This window comes from Podarcis melisellensis (assembly GCF_964234715.1).
Source record: "Podarcis melisellensis genome assembly, chromosome: 11".
NCBI classification, from domain to species: Eukaryota; Metazoa; Chordata; class Lepidosauria; order Squamata; family Lacertidae; genus Podarcis; species Podarcis melisellensis.
The window spans coordinates 40630808-40651031 of NC_138543.1; the positions used below are offsets into that span (position 1 = coordinate 40630808).

Genomic DNA, 20224 nt, shown 5'->3' on the forward strand with positions numbered 1-20224 from the left:
TTATCAAACTGTGTCATAGTCCTAATACATGGTTCATAGTGTAGAAGACCAGACCAGAGACATAAATAGTAACATAAGCGTTATAAACAACAAAAGAGGTATGTTTGGACACACTCAATACAGAAATTAATGTGTGATATCAAATTCCATGAAAAATTCATCATCCATGAAAGCCTTTCAGTCATAATTATAACACTGGAGTAGAAAGTCTAGAGGAAGCAAGAAAGCAGCAACATTTTGATAGAAACAGGAAAACAAGCAACCAAGGTCAGCTGATTATAGCTTATTTCAGTGCATTGTCTTCATTTTGAACTACTGTAACACAATCTACAATTTACTACAGATATTTACAGCTGTTGCTTGAATATGAAGTAACACAGGTCCTGCTACAGGAGAAACTGATTTAATAGCCCAAGAACTAAAGTGTTCTTGCATATGAATTCTGAACAAATCTAAAAATAAAAAATGCAGACACAGCATGCAACCTAGATAACGCATGGAAGAGCTGCCAACAGCAGTTAAAATCAAGGTATAAGCTAGGCATTCATCTGGAAGGTACTTTAATAATTTTTGATAATTGTGTACTAATGTCACAATAGAAGTACTCTTTATTTCTGAAATGTCTGTTGTATAGCTCTTTTTATCTTTTAAGAAAGGTAACTAAGCCTTTAAAATTATCTTGTGCCACTTCACAAATGGCAGAAAAAGTTAAAAATTGGGAGGAAGAGAAAGGGAATGAAAAAGTAGTAGCTGAGTCATTTATATTTTATTCACCCTGTCTCAAAAAATAAATAAACCCAAAAGCACCCATGAATTCATCATTTAATATTTTTAATTCTCCAGGATCTATGGCTCGTTTTTCATTTGTTTTTAACAATTTAAAGCAGATTTTGGGAAAGTGAACTTCTCTATAGGAGTATGCTCAAGGATGAGCTCTTCTACAGCAATTTACATTTGCTAAAGACCTCATGCAGCACTCTACACAGTTTCCCTAATGAAAACACCAGTGTGTCCATTCCCCCCCAGCTGTAGTCAATAAACATGTCCTGAATGTATGTATGCACATATAGACCAATAGATGATGGATTTCCCAGCAATAACATGCAGTTTGGTCCTCACATGGCAATAGCATCTTCTTCTGTTTATGTTTGGCTATCTAAACCATTTGGCCCAAGCTATTTATAAGCTATAGCCAGTCCATTAAATATGGCCAAAACAGTGATCAGCTATTAATTATGAGATAACCACCACAATGATACAGCTTCATTACAGCAGAGTTACATCTTACACAGTTGTTAATTCTACAGTCAGCACAGAAGACATAAATTGTGTACAGTAAGACCACAACTTATCCACATTTAACTTGTGTACATTCAGCTTTATGCCCTTGGCAAAAATAAAGGAAAACGAAAAGGATGGGGACATCTGGGGGGGGGGGATACTTTGACTATACACAATTTGTGTGTATAAAAGTGTGATTCCCAGAATGCAATCCCTGCATAAATTGAGGGTTTACACTACAGTCTAATCAAAATCCCCTGAATTGCCCCTATACACTCCCCTTCAGAAAGATCTGTAGTCAGGGTGGGGGCCCTGGGCTCTGAGCAGTCTTCAACTCCCTTTTCTGGCTGCCAGGCACCACCACTTGCTTAAGTGGTAGCTGTGCTCTACCCCCCCCCCCGTCAGAGTGGCTAACAACTCTCTTTCTAGTTTACCATACTGTCAAATATCAGTTCCATCCCTGCTTTGATTCAATTCTACAGCAAAAGATATCCTCAAATTATTCAACCTCCTATGCTTTAGGGTTCAAATAGCAATGGGTTCTCACCCATGGAAGTGAGTTCTAAGCAGCTGGAATTTTTCTTATTTACACCAAGTTTTTCCCAGCCTTCAAAGAAGCCAGCAGCAGTAGAGAATAGCTGTTTATGAATGGCAGTAGGCTTAATCATTACAGAAAGTCTATTTAAAAGAAAAATGGATGTGCAGATACTCAGCAACCATGATTGTTATAGATAGAAACTCCACAAAAGTGTTCATAATATGTATATATTTATTTAATATACTATGCAAAAGATTCATTAGGACAGAGTAAGAAAGTCAAAGTTTAGCACCCACTCTTTATTAAGAAAGCTTGACAGTTGTCCCCTTCTGGCTAAAGTCAGGGTTCCCTACTTTCTTCGAGACATGACCTGTATGTAGCATTGATCACACAGTGACAGAGTGAAACAGGCAAGAAGTTCCTTTGCTCCCCCTCTTCTCCTGTTCCGCATGATGCATGGCTTGGAATTTGTCCTTCTACAGAAAGTTTAGCCAGACCTTAATCTGACGTAGATAATGAGCATACATAGCCAGCGGAAAAGTGTAACTTGTCTAGGGATCATATGAGTTAATTATACTCACACTTCCAAGACTTTGGACCTTTTACAGCTAGGCCAAAAGTTACATATGTGGAAGCTCACCTGGGCTGAGCTTAACTGCAGGCATCTGGAGAATATATTTCGGAAGGTTAACCACTTGACCAATAAAGAGTTGTTGTTTTCCTACGATTTTTAAAATTATAATCAGTTCTTTGAACAAGTGGCGTAACTCCTACATATAATATGAAGGCCACAGGAAAAAGAAAACCAAGAACCATAGTTAGAATGTCAGACTTTTTCACCTATTGCAATTTGCAAATATTTGATGAAAGAACATCTGGACCATAATAACCAAGGATGCACATTTCCACCTCTAAGTGAGTTTGTGCAGGAATAAATTAAATGCAACAAATGTTTTAACTCTTAATATTAGAATGAATGCAGTGTTGGGGGACATTTCTACTAGTTTTATATTGACTGGATTTGTGTATGAGTGTTTTTAAAGAAATGGCGAGGGCAATTTGATGCAGTCTGATCCACTATGGCCACTGCTGCACCAGGACTACTGCTGGGATCATGTAGTTATTATCTTATGCTCCAACTGGCAGCAAAATTAGAAGCACAACAGCTGCTGTAGAAACAAGCACTAATAAGGCAGCCAATAGCCAATTGCAGTGTCCATGGCAACTCCATATCACCCACCAATCACCCACGCAGCTGCCACAGCTGCATTGGCCATACATGTAAAGCAACAGTCAACATGTAGCAATAGCACTGTTAGGACATCACCTTACCCAGTAAACACTTATCACCACACACAAGCAGGCAGATAGTACAGGGATTGTTTGGTCATCTCTTCCTAGTTACTATAGCACTGCAGAAATAAAGGCAGCAATTGACACCTAGAAATACAAACCCCACAGTTCATAAACATCATCTCAGGTCCACGGGTTTGTATTTATTATTACACTTAAATTATTCATATATTAATTATTAATAATTTTAATGTTCTGTTTTTTATCCCGCCCTGTTTTAATCAATGTACAAGCATAGTATTAGCAACATTTATGTTGCTCTTTTGAGTGTTCAAAGCTCTTTGCTTACCTTATTTTACCTAATAAATTTACAAAGCCTCTGTAAAAGAAGGCCAAGCATCATTTCTCCAGATGGTGTGGGGAGAGGGGGAGTATAAATGTTAAATATTTATTTATTTATTTTTAAACATTTTTTAGAAATTACCTGTGATTAAAAAAGTGGATTAACACATAAACGGTTTTCTCTCTCTCCAAATGATCTTGAATTATTAACCCAAAGTTTTAATGCATCATACTGGTAAATCAAAGAATCTGTTTTAAGGGCTGAAATTTATGCTCCATTGTAGAGACTATCAAAGTACTTTGCCACAAAGGGCACCATCAAATGTAAGAGCTGTTTCCTATTTGTTAATCTAATTTTATGTAGCAAGTGTGGCTTGGCAACAAAACTGTGGCACCAGTTATAGGGAAGTGATCACTGTGTGAAGGTTTTAAGCACAGTCCCCTGCCACATGAAGAATATGTGGAAGACTTATCAAAAAGTCATTTTATACACACACAGATGATAGATAGATGATAGATAGAATATATGAAAGAGATGTTTTATTTTCAAAGAGACACATAACATGATACTTGCAATCTGTTCCAATACTATCTCAGTTCCCAGAACTTTGTTCTTTTACTTCAGTGTTCTCCATCCTGGAGTCTCCAGGTGTCCTACTTCCCTTTCTGCAGCCATCCAGCATGTATCCAGGGAGCTAGGGCAGATGGGGCTGCTGCCTTGCATTTGTAAATATAATAAATATGACTAATAAGGAAGGAACTGTGTGCACGTTTAACCAAATAATTACTGCCAGCACCACAGAAATCTTGGTACTAGTGTTTGAAAAATAGAGACAATTGAAAATGGGGACCAAATCCTGTATTAGCAGTGAAATAAATGCACAAGCTGGACAACTAGTAGTATGCGAGGGAGGTGGGAGAATCTTACAAAAACTAGGCAAGGCTGACATCGCCTGACATTTTAAGGATCTGGACTCAAATTCAATATGCACTTGCAAATTTTATTTCCCAACAAGTATTATGGTAAGATGCTAATTTACAAAGCTCAAATTCTGAGACTTTAATATAGAATATTTAGCCGAAGAGGTATATTGCAAAAGTGATGTTTATCAGCTGTACAACTATGGAGTGCCACAGCAGCACATTAAACATCAGAATTGTAACAGGAACCTTTGTATGAGTTAATACTTTATTATTCCTTTTGGTGCTACACTGTATCTTTGTACTTTTGTCCTTCCAGGCTGTGACACTTCATGGTTTAAATTTTTGTTTTCCCTCTTTTTATTATGTTTGTCCTTTTGTAACAAATCTGTTGATATCAAAAGCGAGCTAACAACTTGTAAATCATAATTCTGCTCTTCCAAGCAGTACTTCAGTGTGCCAACTCTATGCAAATTGTAACTGGCATTTTTAAAAATGCAGATAACTTATAGTATTTGGCATGACCCAATCTCCTCTGCTTGGAAAAAAATGGAAATTATCACCCAGTATAACTAGTACTGCAGAACTCCCTTATTTTCCCTTAGGGAACTAACCCCCCCCCCCCCACTTTCATCACTGGTTACCTGTAAACATTCTTTGGAGGTCAGACACAATGGTATCATTCACATGTACTGTAACTCTAAACACAGTTTAGCATTACAAGGCTGAGTTTCACCAAGCCTCAAGTTCATACACTAATTCTTATTACAAGCTCTGAGGAGGAATTCATAAGCTTTTGTTTCCATTTGAGCTTAACTACAAGCTTATCTTCAATCTATGATTGACTTTAAGCGAAGCAAGCCAACTTCAAACCAAGGGTAATGAAGTTGGTTTGCTTCAACAAACTATTAATATTAACCACAGTTTAGAGTTTGGACACAACACTGATTGTGGTTCAACCATAATGGGTACCGTACTTCTTATTTCCTTACGCCTATACTGGAGGAGGGGGCAGGACAAGTGCATGAACATAAAGCTCGCTGCAGCTCATCTTCAAACTCTATGACAAGGATTAACATTACATGCAAATGAAGACAGCAAAAGCTTCACTCACTGTACTCAGTGTATGATTAGCAACAAGTCCGAATGGATCGCTGACTGCATGGATTATTGGGCCCAAATTATTTAGTAGCAAGATACTGCAACACAGAATTATGTTTCAAAATTGTTATAAGGGGGGCTTATGCACTGCATGCAAGGGCCAGTGATGGGGAACCTATGAGCCTCCAGATGCTGATAGACTATAACCTCCATCATCCTTGACCACTAGCCACAATGGTTGGGGTTGATGGGATGTGGAGTCAAACGTCATTCCTGCATTGCAGGGGGTTGGACTAGATGACCCCGAGGTCCCTTCCAATTCTATTATTCTATGATTTGGAGGGTCACAGGTTACCCACCCTGGCACAAACTGTTTCAAGTGTGAACCAGCAGAATGATGAATACTAAGTGTCTGAATATGTTGCAGTTTCCGAAGGTGTAGCTGCACTGGTCTGTTGCAGAAAAAAAAAGGAATCTCACATAATTTTAAAGACTAACACATTTATTATGGCAGGCAAAGTACCCTCTGTGCACTACAGCACAGGTGGTGTTGCAGCAAGCTGAGAGAATCCAGTTTTATGCCAGTTAAAAAAATTAAAATGTGATGTTCCTTCAAGTGAGATGTGTCGTGGTTGGGACATTTAAAGTTTTCTTACTTTAAGCAACTGATACATTGTTATTGAACAACACAGACACGGAGTATTGATTGTAGCCATTCACATCATTTTTTGCCTCCTGTGAAATAAAAGGCTTCATTTCTTAAACTCACTTGAAGATCCCTTCATTTGGAGTAGAGCCACAGGCAGAAATTGAAACATCTGTTTCTTACCAAGCAACAGCTCAATATTTATACTGACAAATAATTAGGCTTACTATGATTGGGGTGGCTGCCTTCTTCCAGCATGTGTCATGCTTACCAAAGAACAGCACTGTGCAATGTAAAGCAAATTGGGGGGTGGGATTGGACAAAATTGGGAAATCCTTCCTTCTTTGAGCATATAACCAGTTCAAGCAAATTTACATTAATGGTCATCATTTACTTTCCTTTCACCTATTAACCTACTATAAAAATATGAATGTTGAAAGCTGTTAATGTCCCTTTGCAACTAGTGAAATATGGAACTGTAAACCTGATGTGAGATGCACAAGTTGGTAGAATTGTTTCTTGACAAGCAACTGGGTACAATTTTTATTCTTCTTGACCGTACCTTTATGATATTAAAGGTAACACTTCCTATTTAAGATAGAAGACTGTAGAAAGGAAGGGGTGGGGTGGGACCAATGCCTGGGCACAGGGTATGAAAGATAAGCAAGGAGGCGTGTGCATGTATCACACAAACAAATTAGGCATTACACTTTGTCTTCATCTAAGCCTCTTCCTTTTTCTTTTCTCAATGTGCAGCCTATTTAGATGTGACATTTCAAGACATTTCCCTGCCTTCACATCCATTGGCAAAGGACTTAAAAGCAGTTGTCCAAAGCTCAGAATGAGATGGAAGACTCCTCTCCCCATGAGGAAAAAGCAGTGGTAAACAGAAACAATTTTTGGTATTTTGTAGGTGATTGTATATTCACTATGATTTTAAAATATTATTTCATCCAATATGCTTAGCAGTCACAAAAATCATGTAAGTTATCAGGCTTATGTTTGAGCAGCTCCACCATTCAAGCCATAAAGCTCTGCAAGCCATCCACCATGAAGTCAATGATCTGTTCAGATGTGCACTAATGCTATGGTCTTAATCAGTTCACACAAGCAAGTATTACCTTTTATACATACAGAATCTTATTCAAGACAGAGAAGTTGAACACCACATCATATTTTATTTGCATGCTTACAAAAGTAAAAGGTGTGCATCCAGTTCTAAGAAACCATTTCCATAAATGCTTAGAAGACTGATTCATTGTTATCTATGCTGGAAAAAAAGTAACTCACAAATTGGCCCTCTGTTCTTGGACATGTGGGATAAGACTGATTATTCTGTTTCAGAAAAATAATATGCCCTAATATATATGAATACCCTTTTCGTACCAGGGAAAAGGAAACATGGTTTCCTATTGCATCCATCCAGACTGAGAAAAAAGAATAAAAGATACTCATATGTCATTTCATAGTTCAGTATTGTAGATCCAGTTTTGCAGAACTCCCTCCTAAATGAGACAACACTGGCTTTAAAAGAACAACAACCAATATGGATTTTGGGAGAGAGCTTAAAATGCATTAGCTTCCATAGCATAATACATACTTAAAAGCATAGAAAAGATTTTCAAATTACAAACTAGCTCAGATATTTAAAGACTGCATATTGGCTATGAGTCCTAGAAGACTGGCCCCCTGCCTTTTAGGCCTTTCCCCACCTGGACTGGGAGGGTGACGCCCTGGCTGGCTGACTGACTGACTGACTCCAGCTACAACAGCGGAGGCTGCTGAACAATGCTGGGGTATTGTTTAGGGGTTTTTTGTTGGGCATTGGGTGGGTGTGTTGTTGCTGTTGACTTCTGTATCTCTATTTTGGATCTTATGATTTATGTGGAAATTTTGTTGTTTACTTTTTGATTCTTGATTGATTGTTTATGACTACTTTTGTTATGTTTGTAGTTACATAATATTATATGTTGCAAGCCACTTTGAGCATAGCTTTAACTTTGAAAAGGCAGTATATAAATAAAATGATTGAGATGGTCTCCTGATATTCTGGTCCATGCTTCAGACCATAGGCTGAACGCACACTTCTGTGCAACCCTGTGTGGTTGTGGTCTAAATCACTGATCTGACTAGTTGCAAATCAGTGCTTCTTATAACTTGTTCTCTTTTTGCTGCACACTAAAGACAGAATGCTAGAATGTTTCAACAATTTTTTCAACCAAAGATATGTTAACAGACAGCATTTCCCCAAACACTATAAATATTTCCCTAATTTCACAATGGCTTTATTTAGCTTTTCCTTTGCTTCACACTAGTTATTTCAACCTAATGGAACATCCATTGATAACAGCTTTACCCTGTGACATCTCAGCACAAATTTTCTCCAGCATATGCTGCTCCTCAATAATAAATGCAACTACTAATTTGCACCCAATCAAGAAGGTAGAAGTGGTAGCACAACTAGCTTTCCGCACAATAAAAAGTATGTCCCAGATGCATTTTTGTCTTTGCAAGAAACTTCTTGATCTCCTTCTTCTTAACCTCCTTGGTGTTGCATTTCCTTCTGAAGCAAAAGATGGTGAATAGGAGAGAAATACATAGGACGAAAGGATGCTTCCACATGGGGGCTTGATACTGCAAGCAGAATACTGGCAACAGAGTTATTTTTAATTTATTGGTATTTCAATGGAAAGGGTAGACTCAAATTCAATGAGGAAGAAATACAGGCTGGCAATCTGGTGGAAAAGACATCACATGGATGCTACAAAAAGCAGGCATGCACAAGAAGAACTGATTCTATAATAATCAACCACCGGGAAGTACGTGAAGATAGCCTTGCTGCTTTCGGAACAAATCCTTGTGATCTGTGGACGCAAGGAGCTCTTGATGACAAACTCCCACAATTCCTTAAAAATCCTTAAAATATAGTGGCCTCAAGTTAAAAATAGATTGCCTCCAGAATACAAGGTCACTTCCCACCTCTGTCAAGCATTTATTTATTTGCAAGACTGACTGAGCGAGAGCCAAGGATGGGGAACCGATGGTTCTAAAAATGTTGGTGGAATGGACCATAACTCCCATCATTCCTGACCATTTCCATGCTGGCTGGGGCTGATGAGAGCTGGAAGTCAAATGACATTTGGAGGCAGCGTCTGAAACTCAGATATATAATCTAATTGCCAAATGGCACCTTAAACCTAGGCTGCAGTTGCCACAATGCAATGTCTAGCCACTGTTCCCCCCACGCACACCGATGCAATTATTATTATTAGTATTAGTAGTACTCATTCCATTTCTATGCTGCTTTATATTTCAAAAAACAAATCTCAAAGTGTTCTACAACACATTAAAACATCAAATAAAACAATCCAGGATAAAGCTAATTTAAGCTTCAAGGAAAATATTTCAGATCCTTCTCTAAGTGCCATTTTGCTTTCCTCAGTCACCAACCTGGCATCCCAAGATCGCCACATGGTTGCAATTGGACCTGCGCTAGTCGCAAAATGTGCCTGGCGTCTGGCTAATTTTGAACATTGTTTGGAGGGTCACTCAATCCCACTTTAAGTAAAGGATAGCTTCAAATATAGATAGATGATTATAGTAATCTAGGCGTGAGGCTATGAAGCAACGAATTCGAAGTTTCTAGGCATAATCCAGGAAAAAAAGCTTTTAAATCAAACCAAGATGGGCATATAGTTCAACACACTTAAAATATTAGAGCAGCCCAGCTGGATAAGAACAGGGATCCAATTAATCTAGCACCCTGTTTTAAACAATAAACAGCCAAACACTTCCAGGAATCCCAGAAGCAGGGCATGAAAGCAACAACCTTCCATTATTTTTTGTTGTCCAACAATTATTCTCATGCTTCTGATATCTAGAGCAGACTTGGTCCATGGAGCATCTGAATACCACTTGCTCAAGTGAAAGCCATTGTATTTATGTCTTAGCTGACCACACATTTGGTTGACCACCATGAGAATAGTGAGCAAAATTAGTTAGGTCTTTAGTCAGATCGACCAGGGCTATTCTTTTGTCCTTATGTTATTACCTGAAGGGAAACCAACTGAATTCATTCTCTGCTCCAGTGAGGATCAAGTCTCTGACCAGTTACCTTGGATAAGCCCATAATTATTTATTTTAATATATTTCATATACTACATACTTATTGTGTCTTCCCCTCCAAGAAACTCAAGACACTGTACATTGTTCTCTCCTGTCCTTTTATTCTCACAACAACCCTATGAGGTAGTTTAGGCTGATAAGATAGTTACTGGCCCAAGATCAGCAGGTGAACCTCCTGGCTGAATGGGGGTTTGAACCCTAGTCTCCCAGGTCCTAGTTCAACACTAACCATTACACCATACTAACTCTCTCACTACAGAAGTCATAAAATTCTAAACACACCCAGGACTCCATTGTCTCCTCAGGGCTGGAAGAAAAGACATGAGGTATCTTCATATTTGTCCTTAAATGTAAGTTAAGATATCCACCTTTTTAACATTTTGAATTAACAAAACAAAACCCAACCACAACTGGTTGTAAATCTTAACTGAATCAATAGGGCATATAAATTCAAATCCGCTAGGAAAGTTGTCCTGAGAGTCACACAAGGGCCAATGTCAAAGGAATGTTTACACATCTCAGAATTGTATCCAAGCAATTGTGCTCAAAAACACAAGTACCAACAATTTTTTTTATTTATGTAATTTATATCCCGCCATTCATTCGCAAGTAATGGGGGGGGGGGGGTTTCACAACAATAAAAATACACAATGAAGTTAAACAAAAACCTGAAGACAAGCATGACAGCATACAAACCATGTCATCTGTTCTTTCCTAAAGCTATGGCTATGTAACTCACTCTTCACTCCCCAAAGGCCTGAAGCTAAGAGGAAGGCTTTCAGCTGTCACCAAAAACTATATGTGGGAAAATAATTGTGTGGAATACAAGTACACTTTTTGAAGCAACCCTCAGCTGCATTATCATTTGGTATGATTGATATCATCAAAATAATTAAAATGTTAGTCTCCCCATTACTGCTTATCCAAGGAAGTTTCTGCATAGGTAGAAACAGTCTCATAATCACAATGATTATGAGTCAAGTATCAGGGCTATATGAAGGACAAGCTACTCTGGAAGTAGCCTGACTGTGTTCCCTTAAAATATATTCTATTTATCCTCTCCATCCTAAAGTTCTGAAAAAATGTTACACACATCTGTAGCAATTACTGTCAGTTCACCACCCTGATTGGCTGTCTTCCCCATGATGTAATCTATGCTCCCTGAATGATTTCCCCTGAAGATCCTGTTTTTAATTAATAAAGCAATGATTGAATATACAATAATATTCATGCAGTGTTTTCATGCAGTATTTTTTAAAAGGCAAGTAGCCAATTTGTTTGAAAGGTTGAAACATGCAAAAGGGTCAAGAGAGTTTTGATTCACTAGTATATGCATCAGCCACTACAGCCATGAACCGCAGAGGAAACTAAGCAGAGGAAAAGTATCTGAATCAAGGCAACATCAATTCTGTACACTCAGAATTGCTTTCTATCATTTTTCAAAAATCCCAGAGAATAGGTGAGGAGCCAGAAGCAAAAAATGCAGTGATTAGCAGATGATTCAGACTTTGAAAGAATGGCAATCTGGGCTGCAATGAATAAAAAAAGGAAGTACAGGTACAAACACAAAGTTCTGTATGCAGGCAAAAAGTTACCAAATGCAAAGTTATAGAATGAGGGATACCTGGCTTTGCAGCAGTACATATGAAAATTATCTCGGGGTTGCAATTTATCACAAGCTGAGCATGACTCAGCAATTGCAAAAAAGGCTAATGTAATTTTGGGCTGCATTAATAGAATCATAGCTTCCTAGCCACTACTAGTAATAGCTTCAGTTTATTCTGTCCTAGTCGGACTTCATCAACAGTCCTTTATCCAGTTCTGGAAGCTGCATGCAAATTATCAGGGATAAGTGGTGTTACAGCCATCTGGAGATGCTCTAGCTCTGAATTTCCTGCATCAAGCAAGAGCTTACACTAGATGGCCTACAAAGTCCCCTCCAATTGATCAGATGTACCAATAAGTGTGGGGTTAAATAATTTATTTACATCACGTTTCAGGTATCATTTCCAAACAAACATTCATACTAACTGGCAGAACAGTTAAAATTTATTTGTTTTAAACTAATTACAACAGGCTGTAACCAATGCTCTACATGCATTGTTATGTGGGCACAACTGCACTTCCATTTCTTATTCACCCCATGAACACCCCCAAAATGGTGGTGGCCCCCCCAACCCTCCAAAGCCAAATCTGAACTCCTACCTTTGTATTGTTGCTATTTGTATACCTGCTATTGTATACCTACTCTTGTATTGTTGCTATTTGTATACAGTTGTACCTCAGAAATTGAACAGAATCCATTCCGGAAGTCAGTCTGACTTCCAAAATGTTCGGAAACCAAGGCATGGCTTCCAATTGGCTACAAGAGGTTCCTGCAGCCAATTGGTAGCCGTGGAACCCGCGTCGGTCATTCGGGTTCCAAAGAACGTTCGCAAACTGGAACACTCCCAGGTTTGTGGTGTTCAGGAACCAAAACGTTTAACTCTCAAGGCATTCAACTTCCGAGGTATGACTGTACCTGCAGCAATCAGCATAAATACAGCTTAATTTTGCAGCTGGTGTTCCATAATACAGAAGGATGTTATGTATTTTGTACTTTATCCATCTTAGTGCAACTTTTATCCCTTCTGTTCACAATAGATGAGCTAAAATACAATCTATGATAGAAAACAACTATACATTAATTTACTGTACAACTATCACCAGACGTTAAGCTGCATAATGGCTTCCTAGGGATACTTAAAAGCATATGTTGCCAATATGTTACACTCTAACCAAAGCTTTAACAAGTTTGTCAATGATGCAAGTTTGTGTTTATAGGGAGATACAAACCTGACAGTAGAGATAAGCAAAATGTAGCCTTTTATCAGTAATTCAGAAATCAATCTCAGAACAAGGCGTGACAATAGAAGGTCTTCCCACCATTTGTTTAACAAGGTACGATGTGACCCAGGATCTGATCTCTCAAACCACTTTGAATCACATACATAGCTTTATAAGACAAGCTAATAAGCTGCTGCTTCTCCAAATAATTTTGATAGGACTAGTAGAACATTTAATACTGCATAAATAAATACACAGCAATTACAAAACAAACATATAGAAAATGGACATTGATGCACAGAGAAGCATTAGCTGGATTACAGATTTTAGTTGGATTACAGATGTGAATTAGTAGATAAGACTACAACTGAAATTATTCTGTATAAATGACTAATAATAATTTGGAATTCTAGATTTTATATGGAACAACCCAGGTAAAGTGTATTTGTGCTCATGGCATTATAGGATAGAAATGATGACAAAGAAATTATGAAAACACATACACATACACACCACACCACACACAAACTACTCAAATAAAATTACAGTACAGTATTTTACTGGAGCTCTGCAGATTCACTTCAAAAGCTTGCAGTTGATAAAACATATAGCACCACACCCAGCAGTGCATTTCTCATTTTGGCTAAATGAACTACCTATATTTTGAATTCCCAGTTCTCCCATGGAAAGTGCTCTCAACTGGGAAGGATTAATCAGTCCTATTAAGTGGGGTTTATGCAATGGCCACACATTTGAAAAACTTCATCTTACTGTTTCATGGACTCTACAAAGTGAAGTTACCAGTTATACATTACTGTACATATTTGCTAACAGCAAAACAAAAACAAAAAACATTTCTCCCATTTTAGCTGCTTCTTAAGGCAAGGTGAGCTACTTCAGCTCCCACAGCCATATTCAATATATATTTGCAAATCTAGATGGCACCATTTCTCATTTTGTTTTGTTCTAAACTATCAAAAAATTCTAAAATACTGTAACAGGATAACTTGCAACTATCCCATAGTTTTCACATTGCAGAATTGTTGCAATGTACAATATTTTGGCAGAATTTTTTCTTTGTGGGGAAAAAATACTACATAGATGTGAAATGTACAAGGGCTTTGGAGGAAGCACACGGTCTGCTTATTGGGCTGAAAGGAATCTCAGCCGGCCTGCTTAAAAATATTAGCAATAAAGTATTAACAAGTTCACGTAGGAATTGTACTTTGTACTACACTCCCCCTTTGTACGAGACATTTCAGTAGAATTACGATAAACTGCTTACAGGATTGAAGCCTACAGCTTCTCTGTGCAAAGGTAAGCTGTACTGTATTAATGTATTTTCAGAGATAAAATGCTGGAGCTACTTGATTTCACCCACTTTTTAAAATTAAAAAGCCTGTTTCCTTAATGGTTATTTTAATGTCTTATCCGTCAACATGAACTAATCAAGGATATTGCCTCTTCTTCCAGAAAGGCAATATTAAATTAGACATTTAATAAGTAAAAAAGCTACAGCTAAAAAAATTTCTAGATATAGGAATGAGGTTAAGCATACTATAGGCTAATTAACAAGTATTGATCTCACTGCACTGTAGAAACACAACGAAGCACCTGGTATTTAATATTAATATTATATTGCTATATAATGGACCCTATCAAACCTGTGAAAACCATTACAACAAATGTTCTTGGAACCTCTTCTATAACTACTAAAGGATTTATAAATTTAAGTGAATTTCACATGTGTGTGTGAAAGTGTAACGAGGATATCCAGTAAGATTCTCCCATATATGGAGCAGTAAGTCAACATTTCAACATTGATGATTTCGCCCAATGCAGCAAGTGCTTAAATAAATGAAAAAAGAACCTGAGAATCCTATTTGAAAGATACATTTTTGCCAATGCTTTACCTGTCATTATTCCTCTGTTGCAACCATGTATTGCTGTATTGCAAGATACAGAATAGCACAATACAAAATGTTCATTTCCCAGAAACATTTCATTCATGTTTCAGCACTAAGCCTCCTCAACTAGCTTATGTGCACTGGGAAGGTTTTTCACTGACTACAAATCATTTCCTCTGTTTGGGTTTTGTTTTTTTTGCAAGTTGCATATAATCAATATGAGTATGTCTGCCACTGTTGATTAATCAGTGGACCATTACTAGAGCTATTGTTTACTAGAATGTTGGTGTCTGTTTAATTAACAAGACTTTAAGAGCCACAATGGATAGTTGTTAGTATCAAAGCTAAAACAGTCCCTGACCATCAGTTAAGCCTCCAGGGAGCAATTTATTACTGTCACACAGGTCTACATTTAGTTGTACAGTAATTTTAAAAATAGCATTGATACTAGCACTAATGCTGCAAACCTAAGCAAGCTTACTAAAGTTGGTCCTACTAAAATTAGTCTGTTTTGGTTCAGAGGAAATGCATTTATGATCAGACTGCAAGTCCTCATTTAAGAGCAGTCAGGTCTGCTGTTCTCAGATTAAGCTCTTTTCCAGTGTGCACTGATAGCAAGATCTGCACCACCAACCCACAGCACAAAGTTTCTGAGGGCAAACAGACCAAATGTGCCAATCCAAAGCAGCAAGGCTACACGGTTTAAAACAGCAACAGGAAATCTGAATGGTTTCAGCTATGAATTAAAAGGCACTCCAACCATCTTGTGCTTTTTACTTTAATAGCCACAGTTGTAACCTGCGCTTCTCTCTCTAGAATAAGAACAGGGTACATTTTGCAAGGTCAACGCTTGAAACAAAACATGGCACACAATCTCCTACAACGTGAGCCACCTGACATCGCACTGCAAGTTTCTTAGCACAAATAGGGAATAAGGCATGCATGTCTATACATTGCATTCTCTCTCAAGAAGACCCACATAAATAAACAGTTCCGCATTTTCAAGCTGCAATGAGGTGGAACAAGGCACCGGGGGCGGGAGAGAGAAACGCTATCGTGGTTCTTAAATATCAAGAATGGCAACTCCAGGGGATTGCAAACTGCGACCAGGTTGCTAAATGATATGCATGTCAACGAAGCCGAAATACTGTTTAAATAGAAACGCACGTTAAAGCAGCTTCCCCCCACAACTCCGGATCCTCCTGCCCACAGCGAAAAGAACTGCCTGCAGAATTAGCGGGTTTAACCGCATTGCAACTGAATGGCTGATACATCCGGTCCTGGGTCCTCCTCCTCTTCCACCACCACCAGCAGCAGGACAAATTCAAACTTCAAAGCCTCTCTGCAGTCGCTGGGCAAATATCAAGCAGCCTTTAGCCCCGCAGCGCCCACACATTCCCAGCACTTGCAACACCAACGATCTCGAGCGAAAAACCGGGGGGGGGGGAGGCGCGCGGGGGTACCTACGAAGAAATGCAACCGAGGTAGCGAGGGAGGAAAAAGCCACGGTGCCAAAACAATGCTTTCCCCGGGAAAGAAGCGGCGCTGCACGCCGGCCGTGCAGCCGAGAGCGACCCCTGGCAAGTTTTCCAGGCGAAGCCCAAGCTCACCGTGCAGCTTGCACGAGTTTTAAGTTACCGCAGGCAAGGCGGCTCAGCGCGAGCGCTTGCAAAGGCGCCCGGGCATTGCACGCCTCCTTCCCGTGCAGCACCTGCCCGCCGAGCGGGGTCCCCACAGGCCCAGCCCAATGCCCGGGGGTCTCTCCCGCCGTTCCCAAGTGTCACCGCCCTGCCCTGCCCCGACCGAAACCAGACCCCCACACTCACCCTGTTCCGCCCGGAGGGGGCGGCGGCTCCACGGTCGTCTTCTCGGCGGCGCCAGCTCCCGCAGCTTGGCTCGCGGCGTCCGGCAGCGGCGCGTCGGGGAAGCCGGCGAGGAGGAAGCCGCGGCTGGGGGAGGACGCGGGGCTGCCGGGGGTCGAGCGCGGCTGCGCGGCCGACGGGGAAGAAGCGGCGGCGGAGGCGGCTCCCGAGAGGCAGAGGGGCAGCTCCGGGCACTCGGCAGGCTCCGGCAGCCCGTCCAGCTCCACGCTCCGCACTTTGCGCAGCTGCTTCCGCCTCCAGTCCGAGCGAGGCTCCCGAATGCCGCCGCCGCCGCCGCCGCCCGGGTCTCTCGTCAGGAGCGCGCCGCCGCCTCCAGCGCTCCCAGCCCCGCCGCTCCTCACAGACTTCGGGCTCCGGGCGGCCGGGACGGAGCAGGAAGGGGAAGCGGAGGCGGCGGCGGCGGCTTCCTTACTCGACGATAATCCGACCGAGGAGGAGATGCGACTCGCAGCCGCCACAGCAGCGGCAGCCGCCGCAGCAGCCGCCGACCCTCCTCCTCCTCCTGCTGCCGCCGCCATTTTCTCTGGCGGCTCGCATCACATCCCACACACCACTCGCACTCCCGTCAGCCAGTCGCACCGGGCTCTCTGAGGCGCGCGCGGGCGGGCGGGGAGGGAGGGGAGAGGAGAGGAGAGAGAGCGAGGGAGAATGGCCCGGCCCGGCGGCCGCTGGCACGCAAGCGGCGCGGGCTGCGCAGGCTGCGTAGCGCCGCGAGGAGCGCAGGCTGGGCGGGCCCAGGTTGAGGGGGCGGGAAGAACGGAGAGAGGAAGGAGGCGATAGGTAGGCGGCAGGGAGCGGAGAGGCGCGCCTCGCGGCCGGGCCTGCCCCTCTCTCTCAACGCCGCCTCAGGCCGGCCAGGTACTGGCTTGGCTGTGGGAGCTCCGTGTCGGGGAAAAAAAGCGCTCCTCCTCCGCCTCCTCGTCCTTTTCCCACAGCCAGGCTGGCTCTGTCAGCCGCCCTGCTTTAAAACATTAGGGAAGAGGGTGCTGACTCCTGCAATCCCATTAATATATATATAGAGAGAGATGGACAGAGAGAGAATTGTATATTGTATGTGTATTATATATGTTGGTATCACTCAAACGACGAGCAGTATTAGCTCTCTCTCTCATATCTCCTAAATATCAACATCCAGGCTGGTGGTACCTTGTTTGTTTGTCTGTCTGTCTCTTTTGAAATAATCTTTCCATTTCCAAATGCGGAATTCCCCCCCTGCACGTGAGAAGCGGCACCTCCCATTCCATCACCTCCGGGCTCTTGCCACTCTATTCTGCTGCATGTGTTGCATTTGGCCTCACACCCTTTTCCTTTTATGGAAGTCAAGTACCACCCTAGTTAGATGCATCTAACTTCAGAGCATGTAGTTTTGCTTTTCTCTTTCTTAACCACTCTTAACCACTCTTGAGGCTTGTTTATTTGTTTTGTTTTGACAAGCGAGTGGTGTATAAGTTTCATGAAATAAAAATCATTCTCACAATACTTATTCAAGGTTTGGACAATTTTGTATCTCTCTCACCCCCCCCCCCGCTATTTTTTTTAAAAAAGTTTTTGTTTCACAGTGGTCTTTTTTTGCTCTGGATCTCTATCCATATAGCTTGACCTTATTGGGTGGTAGATATGCAGCATCATGACAGAAAAGGAGTAAGACCCTTACTTGGGAGTAAACTCCACTGACATGAACACAAATTTACTGAGCAGATACGTATAGGTATTTTCAGAGGGGTAGCCTTGTTAGTCTTTTGCAGCAAAAACAACAAAGAATCTTGTGGCACCTTAAGGACTAATAAATGTTTCATGGCATAAGCTTTTGTGGACTCAAGCCCACTTCATCATATACATAAATGCCAACTAAGGTTTTACTTCATGCATCTGACAACATGGGCTTGAGACCATTCATGCCTTTAGAGTAAGGTTACCAGATTTTTTTTCAGTGAATCCAGGGACACTTTTCAATTTCAATGCATTTTGTATGGGGATTAATTTGTAAATCCAGGGACTTTCCCCGGGAAATGGGGACGTCTGGTAACCTTACATTAGACTAACATAAAGGATTATACTGCAAGGCTGCAGTCCTGTGTACATTTACTTGGGGGTAAGTTCCTTGCATTCAAATAGAACTGAATTCTGAGTAAACATGCTAAACAAATGAGTCATTGTTATTCCTAATGACATGAAAGGCCCTTCGATTTTACCAAGGGTAAAAATCTCAAATATCTTCCAACAATTTTGTAATTTCTCAGCCACCATACATCAAAGGACACACACTCCTTTTAATTATTAGATTTGCATCCTTGAACTTTGCTGAGCCCACTGTCATTGACAAGTCCTGCACAAACCCATGAATAGGCAGAGTGGCATCCTGACATTGCAACTCAGCAATCATGTAATGCAACATTAGAGTGTTACGCATGCCAATCCCATTCTTAGTTTCTCTGGAATGTCATTTGATAGTCTCCTCTGCCCTTTTCTCCCATCTGCTCAGAGAAACAGTGATGAGGTGTGTGTCATTTGTCCTTAGCCTTACTGTTTGGAAAAACAAGGGACCAACCCATCTGCCTGCCGCAGTCGTTCACATATTTAATTAGTGAAAAAGTTGCTCCCATGATTACTAAGCATTCATGCTGATTTGTTACACCAGGTTTGTAGGGAGGTTATACAATGGTAACTGTTCCATGAGCATTCATTCTGATTTGTTTGCAGGAGGTTATGTGACACTATCAAGCAATATCGTACACTTTCCAGTACATTTCCCAGACACTGTAAAAAAAACCTGATATGTTAGAAAAAATGGCTTCTTGCATTATAGTGCCAAATCCACTTTAAGTGTGCAACCACAATTTGCCAGGATATGATTGAATTTCTTATTTTAGACAGCTAAAGTAAGTGTAATATTTTGCAGGTAAAAAAATGTGTAAACTGGAATCTTGAGGAATATATTCAACTGAGTATCTTCCACCAAAACCTCAAATATAAAAAACTTGAAAAATAGCTTTGCTGAAATGTATAACTTCCATTTACTGTATCTGTCTTTGAAAAATATTGATTTTGACTCTGATCAGAAATTACTCTAAAGTAATTTATCTTCCATGCAGTATAAAGCACACTTTAAAGCTTAAGAATTTAGCTGACCATATGGAAGCGGGGGGGGGGGGGATTAAAAACTGATTGTTACAGGAAAATAATGGAAATCTTTTTGTACAGAAGAAACAGATTTTATCTTTAAAAAATCATTGAATCAATATAGCTACTTTATATTGTATATACTTTATATCATTATTATATCTACTTGTGTTAATACTGGTTAATTGTTGTTTGAAAAACATATTTTTTAATGGAAATAAGGACAGAACATTACTTTATG

The 20224-nt window shown here is 40.5% G+C and overlaps 1 protein-coding gene across 2 annotated transcripts in view; it reads right to left on the reverse strand.

Annotated features, from left to right (window-relative positions):
• MAP3K1 (mitogen-activated protein kinase kinase kinase 1) overlaps positions 1 to 17451 on the reverse strand; it is a 61597-nt gene extending 44146 nt beyond the window's left edge. Inside the window, exon 1 of one of the 2 annotated variants that reach the window (XM_081929552.1) lies at positions 16807 to 17451. In XM_081929552.1, coding sequence (XP_081785678.1) covers positions 16807 to 17381 — 575 coding nt within the window. In that variant the 5' untranslated portion in view covers positions 17382 to 17451. The remainder of the gene's footprint in view (positions 1 to 16806) is intronic. The other variant, XM_081929551.1, reaches the window with a different exon arrangement.
• Between the last annotated feature and the right edge of the window lie 2773 nt (positions 17452 to 20224).